Raw genomic sequence first — 21,238 nt, 5'->3', positions numbered from 1 at the left:
TTATAAACGGCACTGCTGGATGAAAATTGGTTAAAGTGCTTTTGAATTGTCTAAATCAACAGCTATGTGACCAGTGGCTTCTCAGCAGATGGTTTAAGATGATTTAATATGACAAGTGAATTATAATGTGATCCAATGCTTCAGGTGCATGGTCTGGAGGGCTTTAGGATCTGCTCTAAGTCTCCAGGGATGGAGTATTTTGGATGTGCTACAGCCAGAGACTCTGCTGATGGATTGCCAAGGGGCTGCAAGGCCAACACACCCCACAAATAAAAGGGTAGGGGAGAAGACTCTTGACAAATTTCACAAATCTGTTACTACTCCTGTGCAGAATGATGTAGTCAGTCAGATGGCATGAGGTGGAAGGGGAATGTGGGCAGCAGTGCTTGTTTGGGCAACGATCAGCAGGTCCAGGCAAATCAGAAAGGAAAGGTGTGGCTGGATAGAATCACAGAATCATAGAAATGCAGAATTGGAAGGGACCTTGAGGGTCATCTTGTCTAACTTCCTTCAGTGCAGGAAACATAGGACAGAAACTATATAAGAACATAAGAAGAGCCCTGCTACATCAGGCCAAAGGCCCATCTAATCCAGCTTCCTGCTCTTCCAGCAGCCAACCAGAAGACCACGCCCAGCAGCATTCTCCCCAGTTGCAATTCCTAGCAATTCGTATTTAGAGGCCTATCGCCTTTGGTAGTGGGAGCAGGACACAGGCATCAAGGCGAGTAGCTAGAATGATGCTTAAAAGCCAACCTGGGGGATATGAGAACCAGGCCATCAGTCCATGCAGTGGTCCCTGTGCTCTAGCACCTCCCAGCCTTTTCTTCGTGGGAAATCATAGCCAGGCTTTGCACCTGGGATCTCCTGCAAGAAGAAGACATGTTGTTTCAAAGCAGCAGGGTTGGTTGTGCAGCTCTTTTTGTCCATATACAGCTGTGGGAAGGTATTCTCCCATGGTGCATCCTTCCCTGAGCTGCTGCGTCTCATCTATCCTACCTCACTGTGGTGGTTTTCGTTTGTTTGGTTTTTTGAGGATACAATGGAATGAGGGAGAACCGTGTGTGCAGCCTTGAGCTCTCTGGAGGAAAGACAGGATATCAGTGTAGCAAATAAACAAACAACTGGCATGGCTGCTGGGGGAGCAGCTGGTGTTGCTACATTCCCTGTGGTTTGGTGTGCTGCCAATTCCTTCTCAGGTAACTGGAAGCATTGTAAACTTGCAAGGCAGGTTCATTGGCTACCCAGAACACCAACAAACTGTCAGGCTTACAGCTCAGATTAATTTTGTTCATGAATGGGATAAGTGAGGGGAACTCATTGTAAATTACAGTGTAATGGGTTCCAGTCCAATCTCCTTGTATAATTAGAGCAGAATAAAAATAGCCCAGCATGTTTTCAGGTGTGTTTTGAAATGCTCAGACCAGTAGTTCCTGGAAAGTACAAGGATGGCACTTCATAGACTTTCTTCCACTTTCCCCTACAATTTGTACTTTGATAGAACAAATTGCTGTAGCGATTGGACTCATCTGTCCCATTGTCAGTCAAATTCTCACTAATGGATTGTGGCCTCTTTAGGTATTGCTCCTAGCATTAGCTATAATTCATTTTGTTGTTGTTTTTGTAAAAAGTACTTTTGCCTGATTCTATGCAGGCATTTAATTTCAGAAGGCTTGGGCACATCTAAATCTGCATAGGGTTAGTTTGATTATATGTAAGATTACGTACTGTAGTTGTGCTTATTTGGGAATCACAATTCTGGAACATTGTTTCTGCTCCTGCTAGTCTAATGCGTGAGATCCAGGAGAGCAAATGTACAGTGGTGCCTCGCAAGACGAAATTAATCCGTTCCGCAAGTCTCTTCGTCTTGCGGTTTTTTCGTCTTGCGAAGCACGGCTATTAGCGGCTTAGCGGCTATTAGCGGCTTAGCGGCTATTAACGGCTTAGCGGCTTTAAGAAAAAGGAAACAAACTCGCAAGAACTCGCAATACGTTTCGTCTTGCGAAGCAAGCCCATAGGGAAATTCGTCTTGCGGAACGACTCAAAAAACACAAAACCCTTTTGTCTAGCGAGTTTTTCATCTTGCGAGGCATTCGTCTTGCGGGGCACCACTGTACTTATACATGCAAATAAATATAGACTATTTCATGGGTGGGCAAACTAAGGCCCGGGGGCAAGATCCGGCCCAATCGCCTTCTAAGTCCGGCTCGCGGACAGTCTGGGAATCAGCATGTTTTTACATGAGTAGAATGTGTCCTTTTATTTAAAATGCATCTCTGGGTTATTTGTGGGGCATAGGAATTCATTCATCCCCCCCCCTTCAAAATATAGTGGGGTCCCCCACAAGGTCGGAGGGACAGTGGACTGCTGAAAAAGTTTGCTGACCCCTGGCTATGCACACCTATAAAATACGCACAAGCAGAAAGAAACAGACTTTGCAGCATAAGCATATCCCAACTTTACAGATATATGGAAATGTGCTGTTCCAGATAGGGCTGTGTGCTCCTCGAAGCAGTTTGCTATAAGTGTAACTGTTCAGTGGAAAAGGAACTGCATGTTCAAATACACGCTTTGTACACATTTGACTTATTGTTTAAATTTAAACTAATATTCCATTAGTGTTTATTATGATTCTATATTATAAATATAAGTGATACTAAGTATAATGTCCTAGTCAAAAACAAAGCAAAACAAGAACCCTGGTTTACCTTCGGTCAGTTGTACTCTCAGCCTAAGCAACCTCACAATATTTGTGGGGGGGGGGGCTGTGGAAAGGAGAGAAAATGTATACCACTTTGAGCTTCTCGGAAGAAAGGCAGGATATAATAAATGAAATAAATAAATCAAAATGACCACGAGGGTTGCCACTAAGAATCTCATTAGTTTTTTCTCATCCACTCTTTCTTAATCTTTAGGGATAAGCAACATGTTCTGCTCACCACCAGAAGAATATCCCCTTCTTTCCTATGTTCCCCCCTCCATTGAAAAGGGGCAAGGTATCAAATGAACACATAGGTTGGGGGTGCTGGAAATGTTCCTAGCATTTCAAACCTAAAGAAAGCATGGCATCTGAAATATAAGTCATTTGTTATGATATCTGAATACTGGATTAATGGATCTGATCCTGAGGAAGTGGGCATGTGGAGTGTTATACACATTCTTACCTAAGCCAAGCCATCTTCTCTACATTCTGTATCTGACAAACAACAATGACCCTGCTCAGAAGTTTTTAAAGGCTATTTTGCTTTGAACCATAGACTCTCAAGCTGTTTCAAAATCAGTTTGCTATGCACCCAAGCTGGTTTTGAAACTCCCTTCAAAGTAGAGTATCAAACAATGGGCTAGAGTATTACAAGCCCCTTGCATAATTACCCTAAACAGTTCCTAGATCCCACTGAGTATTCCCCATTTCCAACTGAAAAATCCATCCACCATGATGCTCCTAGGCAACCTTCTGGAAAATTTATTTCCACAAACAAAATGGCCTTCCTACTGCATACCAACTTGCTACAATGGAGACCAACTTAAAAAAAATTAAATGAGACTTGCATCCCTTCTCTTTCACAACATAAAACAGGAAATGTCACACACACACACACACACACACACACACACACACAATCCTACACACAGCTTGTTTTCTTAAAAAATATACCCAAATCAGTAGGCTCCCAACTGCATTTTGCTCTAAATATGTCACATCTACTTATTTAAATAGGAGATTCTTAATCACATGCTGGGACCTTACCACTGAAACCAATTAGAGTTAAATTGCAAACTTATTAGTCTCTGGGACAGCATCCCATGGGGCCGTAGGACACTGTGGATTTCTCCCTCTGTGGATGGAAAGCCCTGAGTTGAGCAGGGTTGCCCCAGAGATCTCCTCCAGCTCTTGCAACTGTCCCTCCACCATCACTAGTACTCTGACAATGGAGAGCGCAAAATGAATGCATTACTGGAGTGGGTAAGGGAAGGCTTTTAATCTGCTCCTTCCTTCTCCCAAGCACACCCCCAGAAGAGAGGGGCCCTAGAACAGATTTACCGTACTTCCTTTCCCATTGGGAGCAATACAAAAACTATAAACAACAACACAGAAACCACAAAGCTGATGGAAGGAAAAAAAGAAAAAATGTGGACCTACCTTCTGCTCTGTTGCCACAAGCTCACCTGAGCTTTGGACTGGGTGATTTGTCTGCCTTTAATTCTCCCTTTTCGATAGCTCTGTAACTTGCAAATATATTTATTTAAAAGACGCACCTGTTGCCTTTTAGGGCACTATTCTCCAAACCTACTTCAATGCTATATTGAAATACAAAATTTTAAAATATATATGTTTAAATAATAGGTTAGTAAAATAAATGTGGTTTTTATTTTTTAAAAAACCCAGATTCCTTTATAATTTATCGTTTGATAACTTTATAAAAATTGTGCCCTGACTTGTCAAACAACTGCCACTAGGAGTCAGCGTATCTATCTGTAAAGAGCTGGAGTTTGATACGTAACAGCGACGTGTACACTGTTAAATTAAGATCTGCATAAAAGTACAGAAATTATATCCCTACGTACTGAACAGATGTTGTACATATTTGTTATTGGGAAACAACTGAAACACAATTTTATTTGAATTTTTTATTTCATTTTGGTGACTCATCAAGTCACAGCTTTATTAGAGAGGGCTGCAAAATAATGTTTTGATTTTTCTTCTCAACATTTAGCAATTTAATTTTTTGTTAAGCTGTGCACTGATGGACTTCTTGATCCAGAATACAAGGCACTGTAACTACAATACATGGATGTTGAAATGGTATTTCTCATCAAAAGATCAACAGTTTGTAACATGATTTGTACAAGTCAGGTTCAAAGTGTCCGAGGCCCGCACTTCATCCTTGTATTTACTGCGTTCTGATGTACAATTTCAGTATACAACTCATGGTCAGTGCTGGTACTGTTCTTGAGTATTATCCTGTTGATGCAAGTCTTCACTCTGTGCTGTAAGGTGGCCAATGCAATATGTTTGAAATTAACCAGTTTCTTGAATGAAAAAGCTTTAACAAAGATGTGTAAATTACTACCTGGAACCATACCCAGCACTAGTAATTCCATAGCATGGTGCGAGGCTAGTTTTATTATTATTATTGCAAAATAATAATGTGTGCAGGTATAACCGTATCTATAGCTAGATAAAGATATCCATGTATCTTGGCAGTTAGAATAACTGAATACAATTAAACACTGAAGAAAACAAACCTACAGAATCCTTTGAATATCAGACACAATGGACATAGACCAGAAACCCATGCATGGGAGAAAACTAAACCTCCAAACAAAGCCAAATCCCATCTATTATGGAACATAAATTTCATAACTGCATTAAGGCATTTTCTTCCATGAATCTTCAGAATTTAAACCAAGGACAGCAAAACCTGTGGCCTCCCAAACGTTTTTGGCCTCAAACTTCCACCAGTCCCACCTTGCATGGGCCACGGTCAAGGATGATGAGAACTGGCGCTCAGCATCTTTTGGAGGGCCTCAGGTTCCCCACATCTGACTTAAAGGGAAAAAAAGTGGGGGGAATTCAGATGAAGAAACAGAAAGCTTAGAATAGTCAACATTCTTCCCATGAAAAGGGAAATGCAATCCTTCCATAGGAACTGATGAACTTCAATTGCAGAATACGAGTGATGGAAACATAACGCACTTACACCTGAACTGCGTTAGGAAATAGGCTTCTGTTTCCTGATTCCCCTTTCTGACTATAATTCTGTATATGCAAACGGGGAGCAGGAAAGGCCTTCATTTAGCTTCACATTTAGTAAAATGCCTTCATGCAGCGCACAGTTAAACTTTGGAATACTCTCGCGCAGGAGGCTGCGATAGCCACCAACTTGAATGGCTTTTAAAGAGGATCAGGCAAACGGTAAAGGAGATATGCTTGGAATAAAGGCGTCAAAATGGTCTGCTGTTGTATCTCTCGTCCAATAGGGCAGGCAGTCCCTTCCTCCTCCACACGGTCAGCACGCTGAGAGGGAAGAGCAGAGGTGGGCCTTCTGCGCAATGGCGGTGCTACTTATTTGCAGCCCAGTGAGGAACCTGAGAACCTCTGAGTCACAGCCCTTGCTTCTCTTTTGTAAGGTGCCTTAAACAACATGGGGGCCTTTCACTAAACTATAATGATTTAACATCTGAAATGACAACTAATTGTCCTTTGGGAAGCTCAGAACACTGAAATCACTACAGTCCGGGGGGGGGGGGAGATTGCTAAAACATCCGTCAAAGCAAGAACTCAAATCACCCTAACATAAACGTGTGTTCTCTCATATTTCTACAACACACATTTCTCATCTGAAATTCGGATTTGGAATCCACAATAATGATAAGTAGTCAGATAGCTTGTGGGAGCTAAATTAAAGGTAACTGGAACAGTTTTTTAAAAAGAAATATTAAACAGCAAGTTTTGGCAACTCTTTTCAAAAGCAAAAGATTCAGACTGTTCTTACTGTTTGTAATCAGAACCACAACCTTAGTGCAATATTATATTTATTTCTTACAGTAATTTTGGTTGCCATACAAGAGTAGTAAGGATTAGGGAAAGTGCAAGTTACAGGAGCTTGATTTTGTTGTCATCAATTTGAAATAAGAGGAATTAAAGCACAAAAATTACAGCAACAAAGATAACATGAACACAAGTTGTTACACAAACTATAGCGAAAAACATTACTATCTAGAAAATAAAATAAATGTAATGGAAAAATTATCAGTATTAGAGGCTCATACACAGAGTCATTGCCAGATCAACTGGGTAATGCTTGTTTGTAAAGGAACTCAGAATCAGAAAATCACTTTTATTAACTTAGGTACCACAAATAGTTAGCTTTTGTGATATGTAAATTCTGTAAATCAACAGTCACATATAGTCATTTTATAATATATGAATTAAAACTTAAAATGTTCCCAGACACCCAGGGAATAGAGTCTGTGCAGTTATACACAATTTACATCTTGTGTGATTTTGGTATTGTATACACAAATATTACAGAAACTAGGCATGTAAATGCAATTTATTTAAATTACAGTATATAAACAAAAGTTGTTCCTAAAACCTGGAATATCATTAACAAGATTATCTCTAACACCTTATTTTGCACCATCATAGTAGCAGGAGATTAGAAGGGCCATTCCTGCTCCCAACATTTTCAAAACTGATAAAAATGCTAGGAGGCAACTGTATCTGTTACTATTGCTTTCTGTGATAAAACCATCAAACAGTACTAAAGACTACTTCCTCTTGGCAAAGGTGTATTTTATTGATAAAAGCAGTTCCTTGTAGGCCCTATTACTCTTTCAATCGTAAGACACAATGTAAAAATAAACTATTTCATTAGCTCTTTGATGTTTAAATCTCTTTTCTACTAATTCTATTGTACCTACTATGCAAGTGCCTGAAAGAGATACGTATCTAAGAGACCCCTTTTAAGAAAGGGATTACCATCACTTGTAACTTCGGTGTACACCATCATAAGATATTCAACAGTAAAAGGGTATGATTAACAGCAGCTTAGAAATAATTCTCTCTATTTTCTTTTCCTACCATGTGTCCTGTTGTATTTCCTGGCACATATTGTAGAGGTAACACCAACTGCATTCAAAGAAGCAAAAAGGAGCATGGCATTCGTGGTTTATTTACTGAATTCTGCAATATCACCAAATGGAAGACAATGATGGCTGAATTATCATTTCCTTTTTTACACCCCCCCCACCACCACAAAAAAAATATTTGATGGCTTTTTGTAGCCACTGAATATATGAATGTCATCCTCTACATAATCCATATAATTATGGAAATTTCAGGACTTTTGCATTTAAACTAGATTATAATTATAAGGTTACTTGGAACTTTCAAATGCAAATAGGAACCTGTGAAGGATACAACAACAGATGTTAAGTCAAAAGACCAGTTTTTGCAGAAAGTGAAGTGGGGGGAGAAGAGAGAGATGAATATTAGTTTTCATAATTAACTACTGCATTGTTAATTGTAACCATGTTTGAAGAAACACTCATCTTCTGAAGAAGTTCTAGCAAAGATAGAAAATATAACACAGCTCTGCTGGTTCAGATGCATCCAAATGAGGTTGATTTAAAAAGGTCAAGACTTAATAATTATTCCACAGAAATAGTAGTAAACCACAAAAGTTTTATTTTATTTTTTTAAATTTCTAGCATTGAAGTGGCACAAAGGCTGCCCAGTAGACCAGCCACTTATATTCTTAAAATATTGTGCTTATAAACTATCTGTACAACTATTTAAACTTGCAGTAAAGAAAGATATTGAAATTGCTAAATTTTATGTACTAGTTCTAGACCTAATTAGACACTTCGTTGTGAGAAAATATAATTAGAGATAGGCTGGGACATATTAAGGAAAGAATTTAGATGCCTTCCAAAAATATGAGGCCTTCTGAAAGTTAAGTAGTTTGATGACTGAGTAACCACATATGATTTAACCTTGTGTTATAGGCTGAAGTCTTCAGGAAGGCGGGAACCACAAAATTCATAATGTGTATTACTTACAGTGGGAGAGAGAATAAGCTGGGAGAATACTGCTAATCTCCATAGGTTACAAAATCTCTAAATATACATCCCACAATAAAGACTATCGTTCTAAGTATGCATTCCAACCAATTCATAGCCATTTCATTGGTTTTCAACTCAATGTCAAATAAACTCAACCCAAGTTGTGAGAATAAATGTATTCCCCTGCAATGCTGCTCTAGTTCATGCAGCAATGCAGAAGTGAACTTTGGGATTTTTGATTTTCAGTCAAACTGAAGCCAAAGTCAAACTGAAGTCAAACTGAAGGTGTGCCTATTTTAGGCGGCTGACGTGTCTTTGGCACCCTGAATATTTGTTGGAATGGGGTTGGGCCCTCTCAATGTTGAGTGGGTCGCATGTTGCAGTATCAGTGGCTGGCTCCTCCACAGCACTCGGCCTCCTCCAGGTGTTGTGATGTCGTAGTGCGCATTGCCTGTGACACGACGTATGTGCGCCACGCAAGACATCACATGTGTACAAATCATGCCAGAACCCCTCAATCTGGTGGGCAACCTGGCGCCTCTGAACTGAAGCTAACTTGAATTTTTAGAAATTGTTCCTTGCATCTATAACAGGCGCCCACCAGGTTTCTGAAAAAAAACCCCTGCATCTTGCTTATAGTTTCAGTTTCTGCAGGCAATCGCTTTTAGATTTTCCTCTTCCTGGTGCCATAGACTAATGCCAACACATAAAGATACACTTCTGCATGTAAAAACAGGCTTTGTGCCACGTGGATTCAGCAAGAGCAGAAAGAAGATCTTTTGAGATGGAAAATCCCACCCTATGCACAGTTGTGAACATAGCTTGTGCAAAGGTTTGTGCATTCACATGCAGAACTGTAGAAACAATATATATTGTTCTTTTATTTATACTTTGGATCATAGCAGTAATTGAGTCCCTCGCCACACGTGATCACTTTGACACAGCAAAAGCAATCGGTGCATAAAAATACTTTTCTTTGCATGAACAGCTCATTCAGATCTGAATCTAACTGTGTGGGAGGGCAAAAATTAATGAAAGCTATGTGACTAGTTACAAAGGATGACAAGAACTAAATTCATTAGAGATAAACCAAGGAATGTAATAAACAAGCCAAAAGGATGTCAGAAAGTTGTTTGTTTGTTTTTTGAAATCTCTGCTTCTACAACCCCACAAATGTATTGATTTTTAATTAAAACCAGTAAATGTGCTATGAAAAAATGTGAATGTTAGTATGGTGTCTAATTGGCAGAAGTGAGAATCAAAACAGGAGGACCTACAGGAGCCATGGAACTGAGTGCAATGGGCATGTGGAATGACTGGGGTGGGGGGAGAGCAGAAATTGCAAAAAGAGCTGGACATAATACTTTATTGTGAAAGGAGAAACACCAATATGTTTCAAACCAAAAAGAAAGTGGCACAGTATTGTTCAGGCAGAAGGGCATTTCTGAAGGGCAGGAAAACAATTCATGAATACCAAGGATGAATGTTATTCCCATGCCCCATAAATAAAAATACTGTAATAATTTTAGAAATAATTTCAGTAAGACCAGAGCTTACACACACACACACATATATTTTTAAAAATTAGCATTTCCCCCCTTTCCTTATTCTCTCCCCTTTCTTCCTTTCTCTTTGAAATATATAGTCCCTTTAATAATGTACATTTACTTGGGGCTGCTCCCAGGCACCAAACTTACAATCTACACTCTTGCATATCAAAAACTATAGCAACCAACTGATGCTTCAATTTAGTGGTACTCTTGGGGAGCCAAGGCATTTGGGGTGTTTCAGTACCAGCCCATCTCTATTTATAACAAAGGTATGTGAGGCAAGCACAGCCATTCTTATCTGTCCAGTAGCTGTTTCAAGGCTCTTTCTATGTTCATTCTGTGACCAACTCTAGTCACTCCAAGGTCTATCAAGTCTTCCTTTTGAAGGTTTGGTAAGTGAGTGCCATCTATTTCATTATCCATAAAGGTCTCTTTATGTTCACCTAAGTTTAAACTCTCCAACCAATCTGCCACATCTGGCTTGGTCCACAGGTGGACAGGCTTAGTTGTAAAAGGCTTATTTGATATTGGCTGTTGCAAGATTGAGGGAGAAGGAGACCTGCTGCGCCCTGTGTTCAAAGCGAAGAGGTCCCCCGAAGGAGGCTGGCTGGGTAGGCTAAAAACATCAGAAAGTGTTGGAGAAGGAGATGCAACTGGAGCAGCAGCAGTCAGAGGAGCTGGCATGATGTCCTTACTTATTTCTGTTGGTGAAACCACTGGGCTTGGAGCATGTCTTGCTCCTGGTGTCCTACTATCATAGTCTGGGGATCTGCTCTGCAGTGTGATTGGCTGGCTAGTCCCAGGCCGGACAGTAAAAGTGATGGTTGAACTTCGAGTACCTGAGACAGTGCTCATGACTTCTGTGCCCCTGAAATAAACAAATAAAAATGAACAGGAAATATTCAGACTATCCACGCATTAAAAATACAAATCAGCTCATTGCTAACTTATGACACGATTACGTATTAAAGATATATATATATATGCCAAAGAGATACCATACGACTTTATGAAAACAATAGTGGCAGAAAACTATGAGCAAGCTTTACAAATATTTTAAAAGTCAAAGACAATCTCAAATATGCTGCTAAAAATTAACTCTAGCCATTGAACCATTGCCCCAAAGAGCATTATGGCAGCAGAAGGCGTTTAAGTTTGGTGAATCTCACGAGAAAGTTCCAAAACTGGACAAAACAACCAAGGATGCTTCTCTGTGTCATTGTTCTAATTTGTTGCACAGATGATGCACTAAGGAAATTACATCTAAGAGATCACAGCAGGGTACACAAGAGGAGGCAGTTCCCAAGGTAAGGTATATGCTGAAACCAGTCTTGCTAAGCATAGGCCAGAATCCTAGAAGAACCCAGTTCTGATGCTTGGGAACTTTACCTTCAGGAGGCAGGCCATTGTGTTTTGAACTAGCTGAATGCTCTTAGTACAGTGACCTGGCTCACCAGGGGTAGTCCTACGCATTGGCAGAGCAAGCCAATTGGGTGCCTGGGGCGGCATGCGTGCCCTGCATCCAGGGGCAAAGCCAGCTGCCTACGGGACAGGGCGAGCCAGGGCAGGACACTCTGTGGGGCCTCCGAGGAATCTGCCTGCCTCCTCCCACTTAGCCGCCCTACAGCTGAGGGGAAGGCGGCGGGTGGACTGTTTGGGGCAGCACGGCGCCTGCGGGTGCCCAAGCCACCGTGTCATTCCCAGACGAGATGCGTGGCTCGGGCATGCTGCAGGCCCTGCAGTGAGTGCTGCTCAGCATTTTGTCACCCCCCTTAGTGGTGACACCCAGGGTGACCCGCCCCAAGCACACACCCCTTCCTCTGCCCCCGATCCTAGTTACAGTATATTAAGAGTCCAGAGGTGGGGCAGATATTTGCATACCCACATAGTAAGTCAAATAAAAGAGAGCTGAAGTCTCCAAAAAATCCAGAGGAAATACATTTTGCACCCAGTGAATCAAATTTGGTGAACAGAAACTGCACTCAAAAACACGTTTTGAGGGAGTTTTATCTTGGAGATGGTCTTGTTGACATGCTTTGGTTCCTGACAAGTAAGCCTAAGGTCTATGCTTAGGCAGGGTGGAAAGCAAGAGGGGTTTATCAATAGGTAACTAAAGGATGAAAGACACACATATGTATCAATTGCTCTGAAGATCTGCCTGCCTGTTTTAATATTATGATTGGGGCTGGCTCTAGACACATCAAAGAAGCGTTTCAATTTAAAGAAGTAAATTTAAACAGGGAAAACAAGTAGAGAAAAATGGGACTCCACATCGCCATCTGGTGACACAATGTTATATCGCACATACAACACATACGGTAAATCGCTTTTTCTTTACCAGTCTAGCTGAGTCCTGGGACTAAGAGTAAATGAATGTGTATGGACTATAGATTTTTATTCATCCTTACTTTTGGCATTTCTGATGCATCCTGTTTTATTAATATACAAAATAATGCATTTTAATTTTTTTAAGGCTAACAATAAGGAAGAGCAGCCCCTGTTTTTATTTGTCAAAGCAAGATTCTATTACAGATCCAGCTTATTTGAAGGCTCTTTTTAACGTGGGGAAATCTGAAGCTAGTAACACTGCTAGCCTCCCACGTTCAAAGGAAGAAAGTTTATCATTCAGGTAGGAGGTCTCTGATCTCTGACAATTACATGAATCTAGCCTTGAGGTCATGAAGCATAAATAATTGGTAACTAAAACAAAACTGAAATAACAGGTTGCAGTAAAGAGGACTTCTAGCTACAACTGTAATTGGGGCATCAAGATGGAGCAACAGATCCAAGGAAGTCTTAGCAATGCAAGCCTGACTAATCAAAGGTGATATAACAGGTGTTAGTGTCCACTGCAAGTCACAGCACATGCACATTTTCAATATCTCAGATTTGCTTTTATTCAGCTTCTATCCGCTCAGCTGCACTCATTGCCCCTCCTTCCACAACTCCCAATCCATCTTTAATCTGTTTTTGGTTTGACTGAGAATTGTGCCTTTCTGGTGCTTTCTAAGATTGTTGTGTGAATAACTTTTAAGTATAAAAATATAGGCTTGGATCTAAACAGGTACGTCAGGTATGTCAAGTGATATTTTTTACTTTTTTACTTCATACAGCAGAGACATTACAGTCATCATATTACAAACTACTTCTGAATGCCCCTTCGTTTTCAAAATACGTTTGGCATGCAATGGGTAAAAAAAACACAAGCTCAAACTCTCTTGAATATGTAAAACAGGTTGCATAGCTCTTGGGATTTGGGCCATAATCTGTACATTTTAAATTATCAAATTATCAACACAGAGTTGATTAGTTGTATTCTAATATTATTTTCAGTTAAAAACAAAGTCAACTTCTACACCAAATGATGAATGAGACCTAAGGTGTCAAAATGTCTTGGGCCAGCCTTTGTCACAGTTTATCTCCCCTAGACGAACCATGTGTGGGGAACCATATAATTCTTTGCTAACAGATCACACTTTGTCTGGAATGAGATAAAGTTTGGCTTAGCATTATGCAGGTCAATGGATGGAAACAAGTCTTGCCTGCCCCAGGTTTGCTTGCTTCCCCCTTCCCTCTCTGGTGTGGTCATAAAAGGGAGTTCAGAAGTTCATTTGTGGCACAACCTACATAGTAGTAGTACAACTAATGTATGGGACATCAGAAATGTCAAATTCCTATACAGAGAAGTTAATAATAATAATAATAATAAATTTTATTTATATCCCGCCCTCCCCAGCCGAAGCCGGGCTCAGGGCGGCTAACAACAATCAAATAATCAAAAAATTAAAGGAGTGATTTAAAGTGTAGCATGGATGGGCTAGTATTAATAGCTCTCTGTATGGATAAAGGGATTCAAACAGTAAATCTTCCCAACATGGCAGTAAAGAATTAGCAAGAATGCAAAAAATGTTATTTGTAACTAAAGAAAAGGTTTTCTAAGGTAAGGTCAGTATTCAATTTCAGCAGAAATCACTGTAAATTACAGTGGGTAAAAAATAATTTAAAAATTACTGTGGATTCTAGAATGTTGATGCTTAGAGCTTGTCCACACTTCCGATTTCACCATCACTTTCCCCTGGGAAAACCCATGGTTTAATGCTGAACTGGAACAAGTGGCAATTGGGCTTTCTGCAGATTGCCATGTGTTCCAATTTAGTAGTAAACCATTTGTTTTTCCAGCGCAAGAGAAAAACCTCTGGGCATAGCTGTCAACTTACAGATTTGAAAATAAGGGACCAGCAGCCTTGAAAATAAGGGATCAGCAGCCAAAATAAGGGAATTTAGTCAACCAGCAGCCAAACGAAGCCTCAAGTGGTGGTTCCCACAGCGCAGCAACCCAGCAAAGGGGATGCAGCAAGGAAAACCACCGTCACCTCTCCGCTGGGAAGCGCTGAGCAAAGGCGAGTCCCCAGGCAACGCGGCCGATTTGATCGGCACAAAGCATGCAAGCTCCACCCCCCAGTCGTTCTTAGACTCCTTATTGGGTGAGCAATGCAGCCAAGCAACACAGTTGGAGCCTCCCTCCTCCCTGGCCGGCAGGGAGGGAGGGAGAAGAGCTGCTTCCTTTGAAACCCGGGAAATTTAAGGGACATCATCAATAAGGGACAGCAGCGGGACACGGTGCTGGGATAAGGGACTTTCCCGCCAAATAAGGGACGGTTGACAGCTATGCCTCTGGGACCTGTGCTTTCTAGGCATGGAACAAGCAGAATTGTGGACAAGCCTTCAGTCTCTAACCTCTTGTTTTACATAATAAATAAATAAATAAATAAATAAATAAATAAATAAATAATAATAATAATAATTTTATTATTTGTACCCCGCCCATCTGGCTGGGTTTCCCCAGCCACTCTGGGCGGCTTCCAACAAAGATGAAAAATACACTAAAATGTCACATATTAAAAACTTCCCTGAACAGGGCTGCCTTCAGATGTCTTCTGAATGTCAGGTAGTTGTTTATCGCTTTGACATCTGATGGGAGGGCATTCCACAGGGTGGGCGCCACTACCGAGAAGGCCCTCTGCCTGGTTCCCTGTAACTTGGCCTCTCGCAGTGAGGGAACCACCAGAAGGCCCTCGGAGCTGGACCTCAGTGTCCGGGCAGAACGATGGGGGAGGAGACGCTCCTTCAGATATACTGGACCAAGGCCGTTTAGGGCTTTAAAGGTCAGCACCAACACTTTGAATTGTGCTCGGAAACGTACTGGGAGCCAATGTAGGTCTTTCAAGACCAGTGTTATATGGTCTCGGCGGCCGCTCCCAGTCACCAGTCTAGCTTCCGCGTTCTGGATTAGTTGTAGTTTCCGGGTCACCTTCAAAGGTAGCCCCACGTAGAGCGCATTGCAGTAGAGCGCATTCTTAGCAGATTGTTATCTCAGAGAATAAAAAGACTAAGGAGATGGGTCAAAATGTGCACAGCACATGCAGGCTCCTTTCTTCCTTTCTGTGCATTGCTTCTGGCCTTATCACATACCAAACTGCATGTCTATAGTGACAACATGCCTTTGATGGCATGCTAACGAACAAGCCAATGGGGTCTGAGTTGGTTTGTACCATATTCTCTGGCACAAAGAAAAACATGTCTCAGACTTTAAAATGTACCCTGAGGAGACTTTGCCCATGAAGCTATTTAGGTGAATGGGAGGAAGAAGACAACTTGGAAGTATTTAATGCTGCACTTTCCACTGCCAAGTTGGAAACATCTGTTAAGTTTAAAAAGTAGCTTCTCTCTTTGACAGAAGTGCTGCAGGAAAAACATCAAATACGAATCACCAGCGCTTACAATTCCCAGCATGTCTAAATAGTTTCTTTGAATTTGTGATAATTATTTTACAATCACAGTGAGAGAAACATTGGTCAAAGGTTATTGATTTGTAATTCAAACACAAAGGACCTAAAAAATTACCCAAAATAATGATTTATATTTAAAAAATTACATTAAATGACATACAGACCAAAGCTGTGCATTTTATTTAACATAGAACAGTCAGGGATTTAAAAAAATCTTTCAGAAATATAAAATTACTAAATTGAGCTGTTTAAAATATTGATTGTCAGAAGCGGGGAAAGAGTTTCTTCTAGAAATATCAAACACATCCACATCCATAGCTGTGAGAAAGTATCTGTTAGCAACTTTGGACTACACCCTTTTCCGTAAATTGTCAATAAGCGGTTATTAGACTAGAGACAATTCTTTCCAACTAAATTTACTTTTCTAATATGGCTTTTTATATTGTCAGGAATATATATATATATGAAAAGCTGGCTCTATTAGGAATAAGCATACAGTGATATTTTGTTGCAAATATTCACTTCCTTTGATTCCTCTGATTGCAATACACATTATGTTGTCTTAGATTATTTCACAATATGTAATTACTGTGTCACATCACTGAATTTTCCCAGGAAAAGCAGTCTGTAGGCATGAATTCCTATTAAGTTATTTTGAGCCATTTTAATAGGATTTAAATATAGTACTACATTTTAAACAAACGTTTACTAGCAGTAGGACTGGGTGATATATCATCACGCCCAAAACCAGTTTGAAATCCATATAGTGATATCAGTTTCATAATTTTTGAACTGGCAATGTATTGTGAATCACAATATGTATGTGTGCACATGCATGCTATGAAAAAATTACAGTATGGGAAAAACCGTGAAGCCAGCCAATGCCTCTACATAGCTCCATCCTTGTTTCAGACATTGTGATATATCAGTATATTGTGATGTTTAGCTGGTGATATATCACAATGTTGAAAACCAGACATTGCCCAGCCCTAACTAGCAGAAAGCTTCAATATACAAGGTGTGTTTTTTCTTGCTACAAAGAACTACATGGACACAAGAGTTATTTATATGCCAAAATGTTGCCCAAACATCTTTTTAATGTACAATCTGATCCTATGTATGTTCACTCACAAGAAAGTTCTCATGAATTCAATGGAATTTGCTATTTAGCAAGTGAACTAAGGACCACAGGATGTAGAGCCAAACTGTACATGATGTTCATCTTCATTTTAATATGCATTTTAAATAATTCAAATAATAGCTACCTGGTGTGGGGCTTATAACGATCAAGATTGCAGCAGTCGGTGGGTGGGGAGAGTGAGAGATTAAATCATTATTTCCCTGCTGGAGTCATGACCAAAATAATACATTTGAAGCGGCTGTTTGCACTGGGAGGAAATCCTGAATTTGTGTTGAAGGTCTCTCCCCCCAACTTCTGCAATCAGTCCCCTTTCAAGTGGCTGTCATTTTGCAGCTCAAGCTGTCTTGCTCTGGCAAGCAACCTGGATGCCGAATTCTGCACCTGCTGAAGTTTCCAAACAGTCTTTAGTAGCAGCCCTACGTATAATGCGTTGCAGTAATCTAACCTAGTGGTTACCAGAGCATAGACAACAGACGTTAGGCTATCCCTGTCCAGATAGCCACAAGCTGGGCCACAAGCTGAAGCTGATGGAAGGCACTCCACGCCACTGAGACCACCCGAGACCGCTCTTTCAGAGGGAGTGTAACCCCATCAAAAGCAGGAAATCTCCCATTCATCTGATCCAGGGACCATCCACTGACAGTGCCTCTGTCTTATCTGGATTGAGCCTCGGTTTATTGGCTCTCATCCAGTCCATAACTGAGGCAAGACATCAGTCCAGCAGATCCACTGCCACACCTGCAGATGCAAAGGAGAAGTAGAGCTATGTGTCACCAGCACATTGCTGATGACATACTCCAAAACTCTGTAACTCCACTCAGGGGTTTCATGTACCGTATTTTTCGCTCTATAAGACGCACCAGACCACAAGACGCACCTAGTTTTTGGAGGAGGAAAACAAGAAAAAAAAATATTCTGAATCTCAGAAGCCAGAACAGCAAGAGGGATCGCTGCGCAGTGAAAGCAGCAATCCCTCTTGCTGTTCTGGCTTCTGGGATAGCCGCGCAGCCTGCATTCGCTCCATAAGACGCACACACACATCTCCCCTTACTTTTTAGGAGGGAAAAAATGAGTCTTATAGAGCAAAAAATACGGTAGATGTTAAACAGCATTGGGGATAAAATTGAACCCCAAGGAACTCTACATTGAAGATTCTACAGGACCAAAGAGCAAACCCTGGCATCACCCTCTGGAAATGACCATTCAAGTAAGACCAGAACTACCACAAAGCGGTGCCACACACCCCTAATTCAAACAACCACTCCAGAAGGATACCATGGTTTATAGTATCAAAAGCCACTGAGAAGTTGATAATTGACTGGAACACATTTCTTTCCTGACAGAGATCATAATGTAGTTTCTGTGCCAAAGCTGGGCCTAAATGCTGACTGAAATGGATCTAGAAAATCAGTTTCCTCCAAGAGTGCCTGGAACCCAGAACATCTCGCAGAAGAAGCAGCTGCAGTGTAGGCTTCTGAGTTCTGGCAAGATTTTGGTGGAAGCCGATTGCTACCACTTCTCTGGGAGGGGAACCTGGAAGTCAACGCTACAGACATGTAACCTGGTAAGCCATGCAACCCCAGCTTTGGTGGGAGGTGGGGAGGTGGAGTCAGCAGATGCCACCAGTAACACAAATTCCAATCTATGTATCTCTTAAATGAATAGCAGTTCCATTACAACCTGATAGTCTTCAACGCAGCATAGTCTCCAGCCCTCCAGAAGCGACACTCGGACTTCTGTCTTGCCACTATTGTTCCTAGGCCCAATCTGAAGTTTTCATTGGCTCTTGTTTTCTTAAACTCCCATCCCTTCCCCACCCATCGTTTCCTCAGACCTCTGCTTTTTAATGCACTGCCTACTTTGTCCCACTGCTTTAGCCAATCTGCTGCATTTGCAGATTCTCCACAACATTCATCTCTCTTCCCCCATAGACCTTCTAGTCCTTAAGCATTATGCAATTTCTTCAGAGGTCCTCCTTGCCTCAGAAAATATTCTGACAACACTGTTTCCTTGGCAGTTGGGAAAGTGCATGAGTTTGCACCAGCTCAGCCAACAAATACCAGAGGCTTCTCTATCATCATCATTATGTGCAATACAATTATAGACTAGAAGAAATGGCTGTCTAGAAAATCTCAATATGTGAAATACAGTCACCTGCACTGCTTATTGATACTTGTTGCCAGCTCACAACGCTACACTAAAGGCAAAAGCAATAACTGGCAGAATTTTCTTGGTGTATCTAGATTCTAGATAAGTCTTTGCCAACCTGGCCATGCTGGCTGGGGCTCAAGGGAGTTGTAGTTCAAAACATATGGAAGGCACCAGTTTGATGAAGGCTGTTATAGACCTAACTTTGTTACCCTACATTTTTCTTAACTAGCCTACCTAGCTCTCCTTCTACAGCATATGTCAGGAGTGACATAAGCTATGTGAAGTTTCTTCAGAGACCACTTTTGCCACAGTTCTGTCATCTTTGCACCTTACCTCATTCTCCGCTTACTTTACTTTCAAGACTGTCCTCCTCAGAACCTTCCTTCAGATTCCTTGCCTCTAAATTTTCTGTCCATTAACTTCTCTGCAACCCAGGACCTATTTTCAGTTCTAAGTCTGCCCCCGTGCAACTTCTCACTCCCAGCCAAACTGACACTCTCCCTTTCCCTCATGGAAATTGAACTGAAACTTTCAGCAACCTGAACAATAACTTAATCGGTCGTGCCAATAGTTCATGCCACCATACTAGGCAGTGGAGGTTGGTCCATTGGGGTTAATGGGCATTGCCCCATCAACCTCATTCTGCTCTTAGCCACTCATACCTGTTTGACGTCCAACTTTTAACCAGTTAGGGGATGGCTCTGCCAATCACTGGCTCTGGCTCTATCTACTGTTGGTCACCTGGCCTTCTGCCCTATCATTCCCAATGGGCGTCAGTCATCACTGACACTAGGTAAGAGGCTTTACAAGTACAATGCAATATAAATTAAGCATTTGACTGTGTCATTGATTTCAACAAGGCTTAGACACGGCTGAATTTTATCTTTTGGCTCAATTCCTCATATTTTAATTAATTTTTTTTAAACTACACACTTTCACTAACTCTAGAGTTGGAGTTGTTGGAGGCAAATTTTCCCTGGCGGCAGATGACAGAACCACGAGACTGGTGTAAAACACTCAAACAAGAGTTTCATTGCGGCTATACAAACAACAAACACAAAGCATGTGGGTGTTTCTGCAGGCAGTTGCAAACTGCAACTTCTCTTTATACACGTCACCAGCTGTGCCTAATTAGCCTGGAAAACCACACCCAGAACTCATAGAAACGTCCTTAAAGTTACCTGACCCTTTTCCTGTTTCTTGATGAATGGTACCTAACAGGAGTACTAGTGAAATTTATGTAAGAAAGGGTCTAATGTTGAAGATCTATGGTGAATTTTAAAGAATGGCTGCCACTTCTGGATAGGAGAAATATCTAATCCAAACTATGAATGAAAAACGAACAAAAAGTAACTAATGTGAACCAATGCATGGATTAAAAAAAAAGAAACAAACCCCAAATAAACCCCCTTTGGTCGTCACTTACTTCATGGCACTTCAGAATGCCCCTCTTCTGTTAACGGCAGTCATGAGAGCAAATAAAATGACAAAATGGAATGACTGAGACACTGTAGAGTTACAAAGCAAAAGCATCTGCAAAATTGGCCGACAAACAGTTAACAAGATGAAGTGAAAGTAAAGGATGTAACAAAGTTCAGCTTTAAAAAAAACACCTCTCTGATTGTTGGGTTATTTATTAAACTCTAAGGTTATGAAGTTCAAAGGTGACCAATTCAACATCTGCCAATGCATATACTCATCTTCTTGATTTACTTTTCACTTACCTGTCTGGGGCAAAATTGTGTTGACAATGAAACATTTACAACTCAGTATATTAATGCATGGCAATGAAACACTTGAATACCTCCTGGCTTCAGGAAGGACTGAGGACACATAGTAAAAAATATCACTAGCGTACAAAAGAGTGTCAGAAGAACAGAATCTTCCCTGAATAAGATATTAAGTCAACAGTTTCAGGCTGACAACCCTGCAACTATTGTTAAATCTCAGTAACACGACCGTTAGACCAGTAACATCATTATGGATTAGAATAAACCTCCAGGATAACAGATGCTGGTTCCAGCCTAAACTGTTCAAGA

General features: G+C 40.9%; 1 protein-coding gene across 6 annotated transcripts in view; it reads right to left on the bottom strand.

Moving 5' to 3' along the window:
* Positions 1 to 6,517: 6,517 nt before the first annotated feature.
* Positions 6,518 to 21,238, bottom strand: part of SHANK2 (SH3 and multiple ankyrin repeat domains 2) — a 343,989-nt gene continuing 329,268 nt past the window's right edge. For all 6 annotated transcript variants that reach the window (XM_080982494.1, XM_080982496.1, XM_080982491.1 and 3 more), the window contains one exon: positions 6,518 to 10,986. In XM_080982494.1, the coding sequence (XP_080838620.1) occupies positions 10,413 to 10,986 (574 nt within the window). In that variant the 3' untranslated portion in view covers positions 6,518 to 10,412. The remainder of the gene's footprint in view (positions 10,987 to 21,238) is intronic.

Source organism: Podarcis pityusensis (genome assembly GCF_964106645.2).
Source record: "Podarcis pityusensis genome assembly, chromosome: 1".
Lineage (NCBI taxonomy): Eukaryota > Metazoa > Chordata > Lepidosauria > Squamata > Lacertidae > Podarcis > Podarcis pityusensis.
Note: the sequence above shows the minus strand (reverse complement) of the source record. Positions and strands in the feature narration are given on the sequence as shown.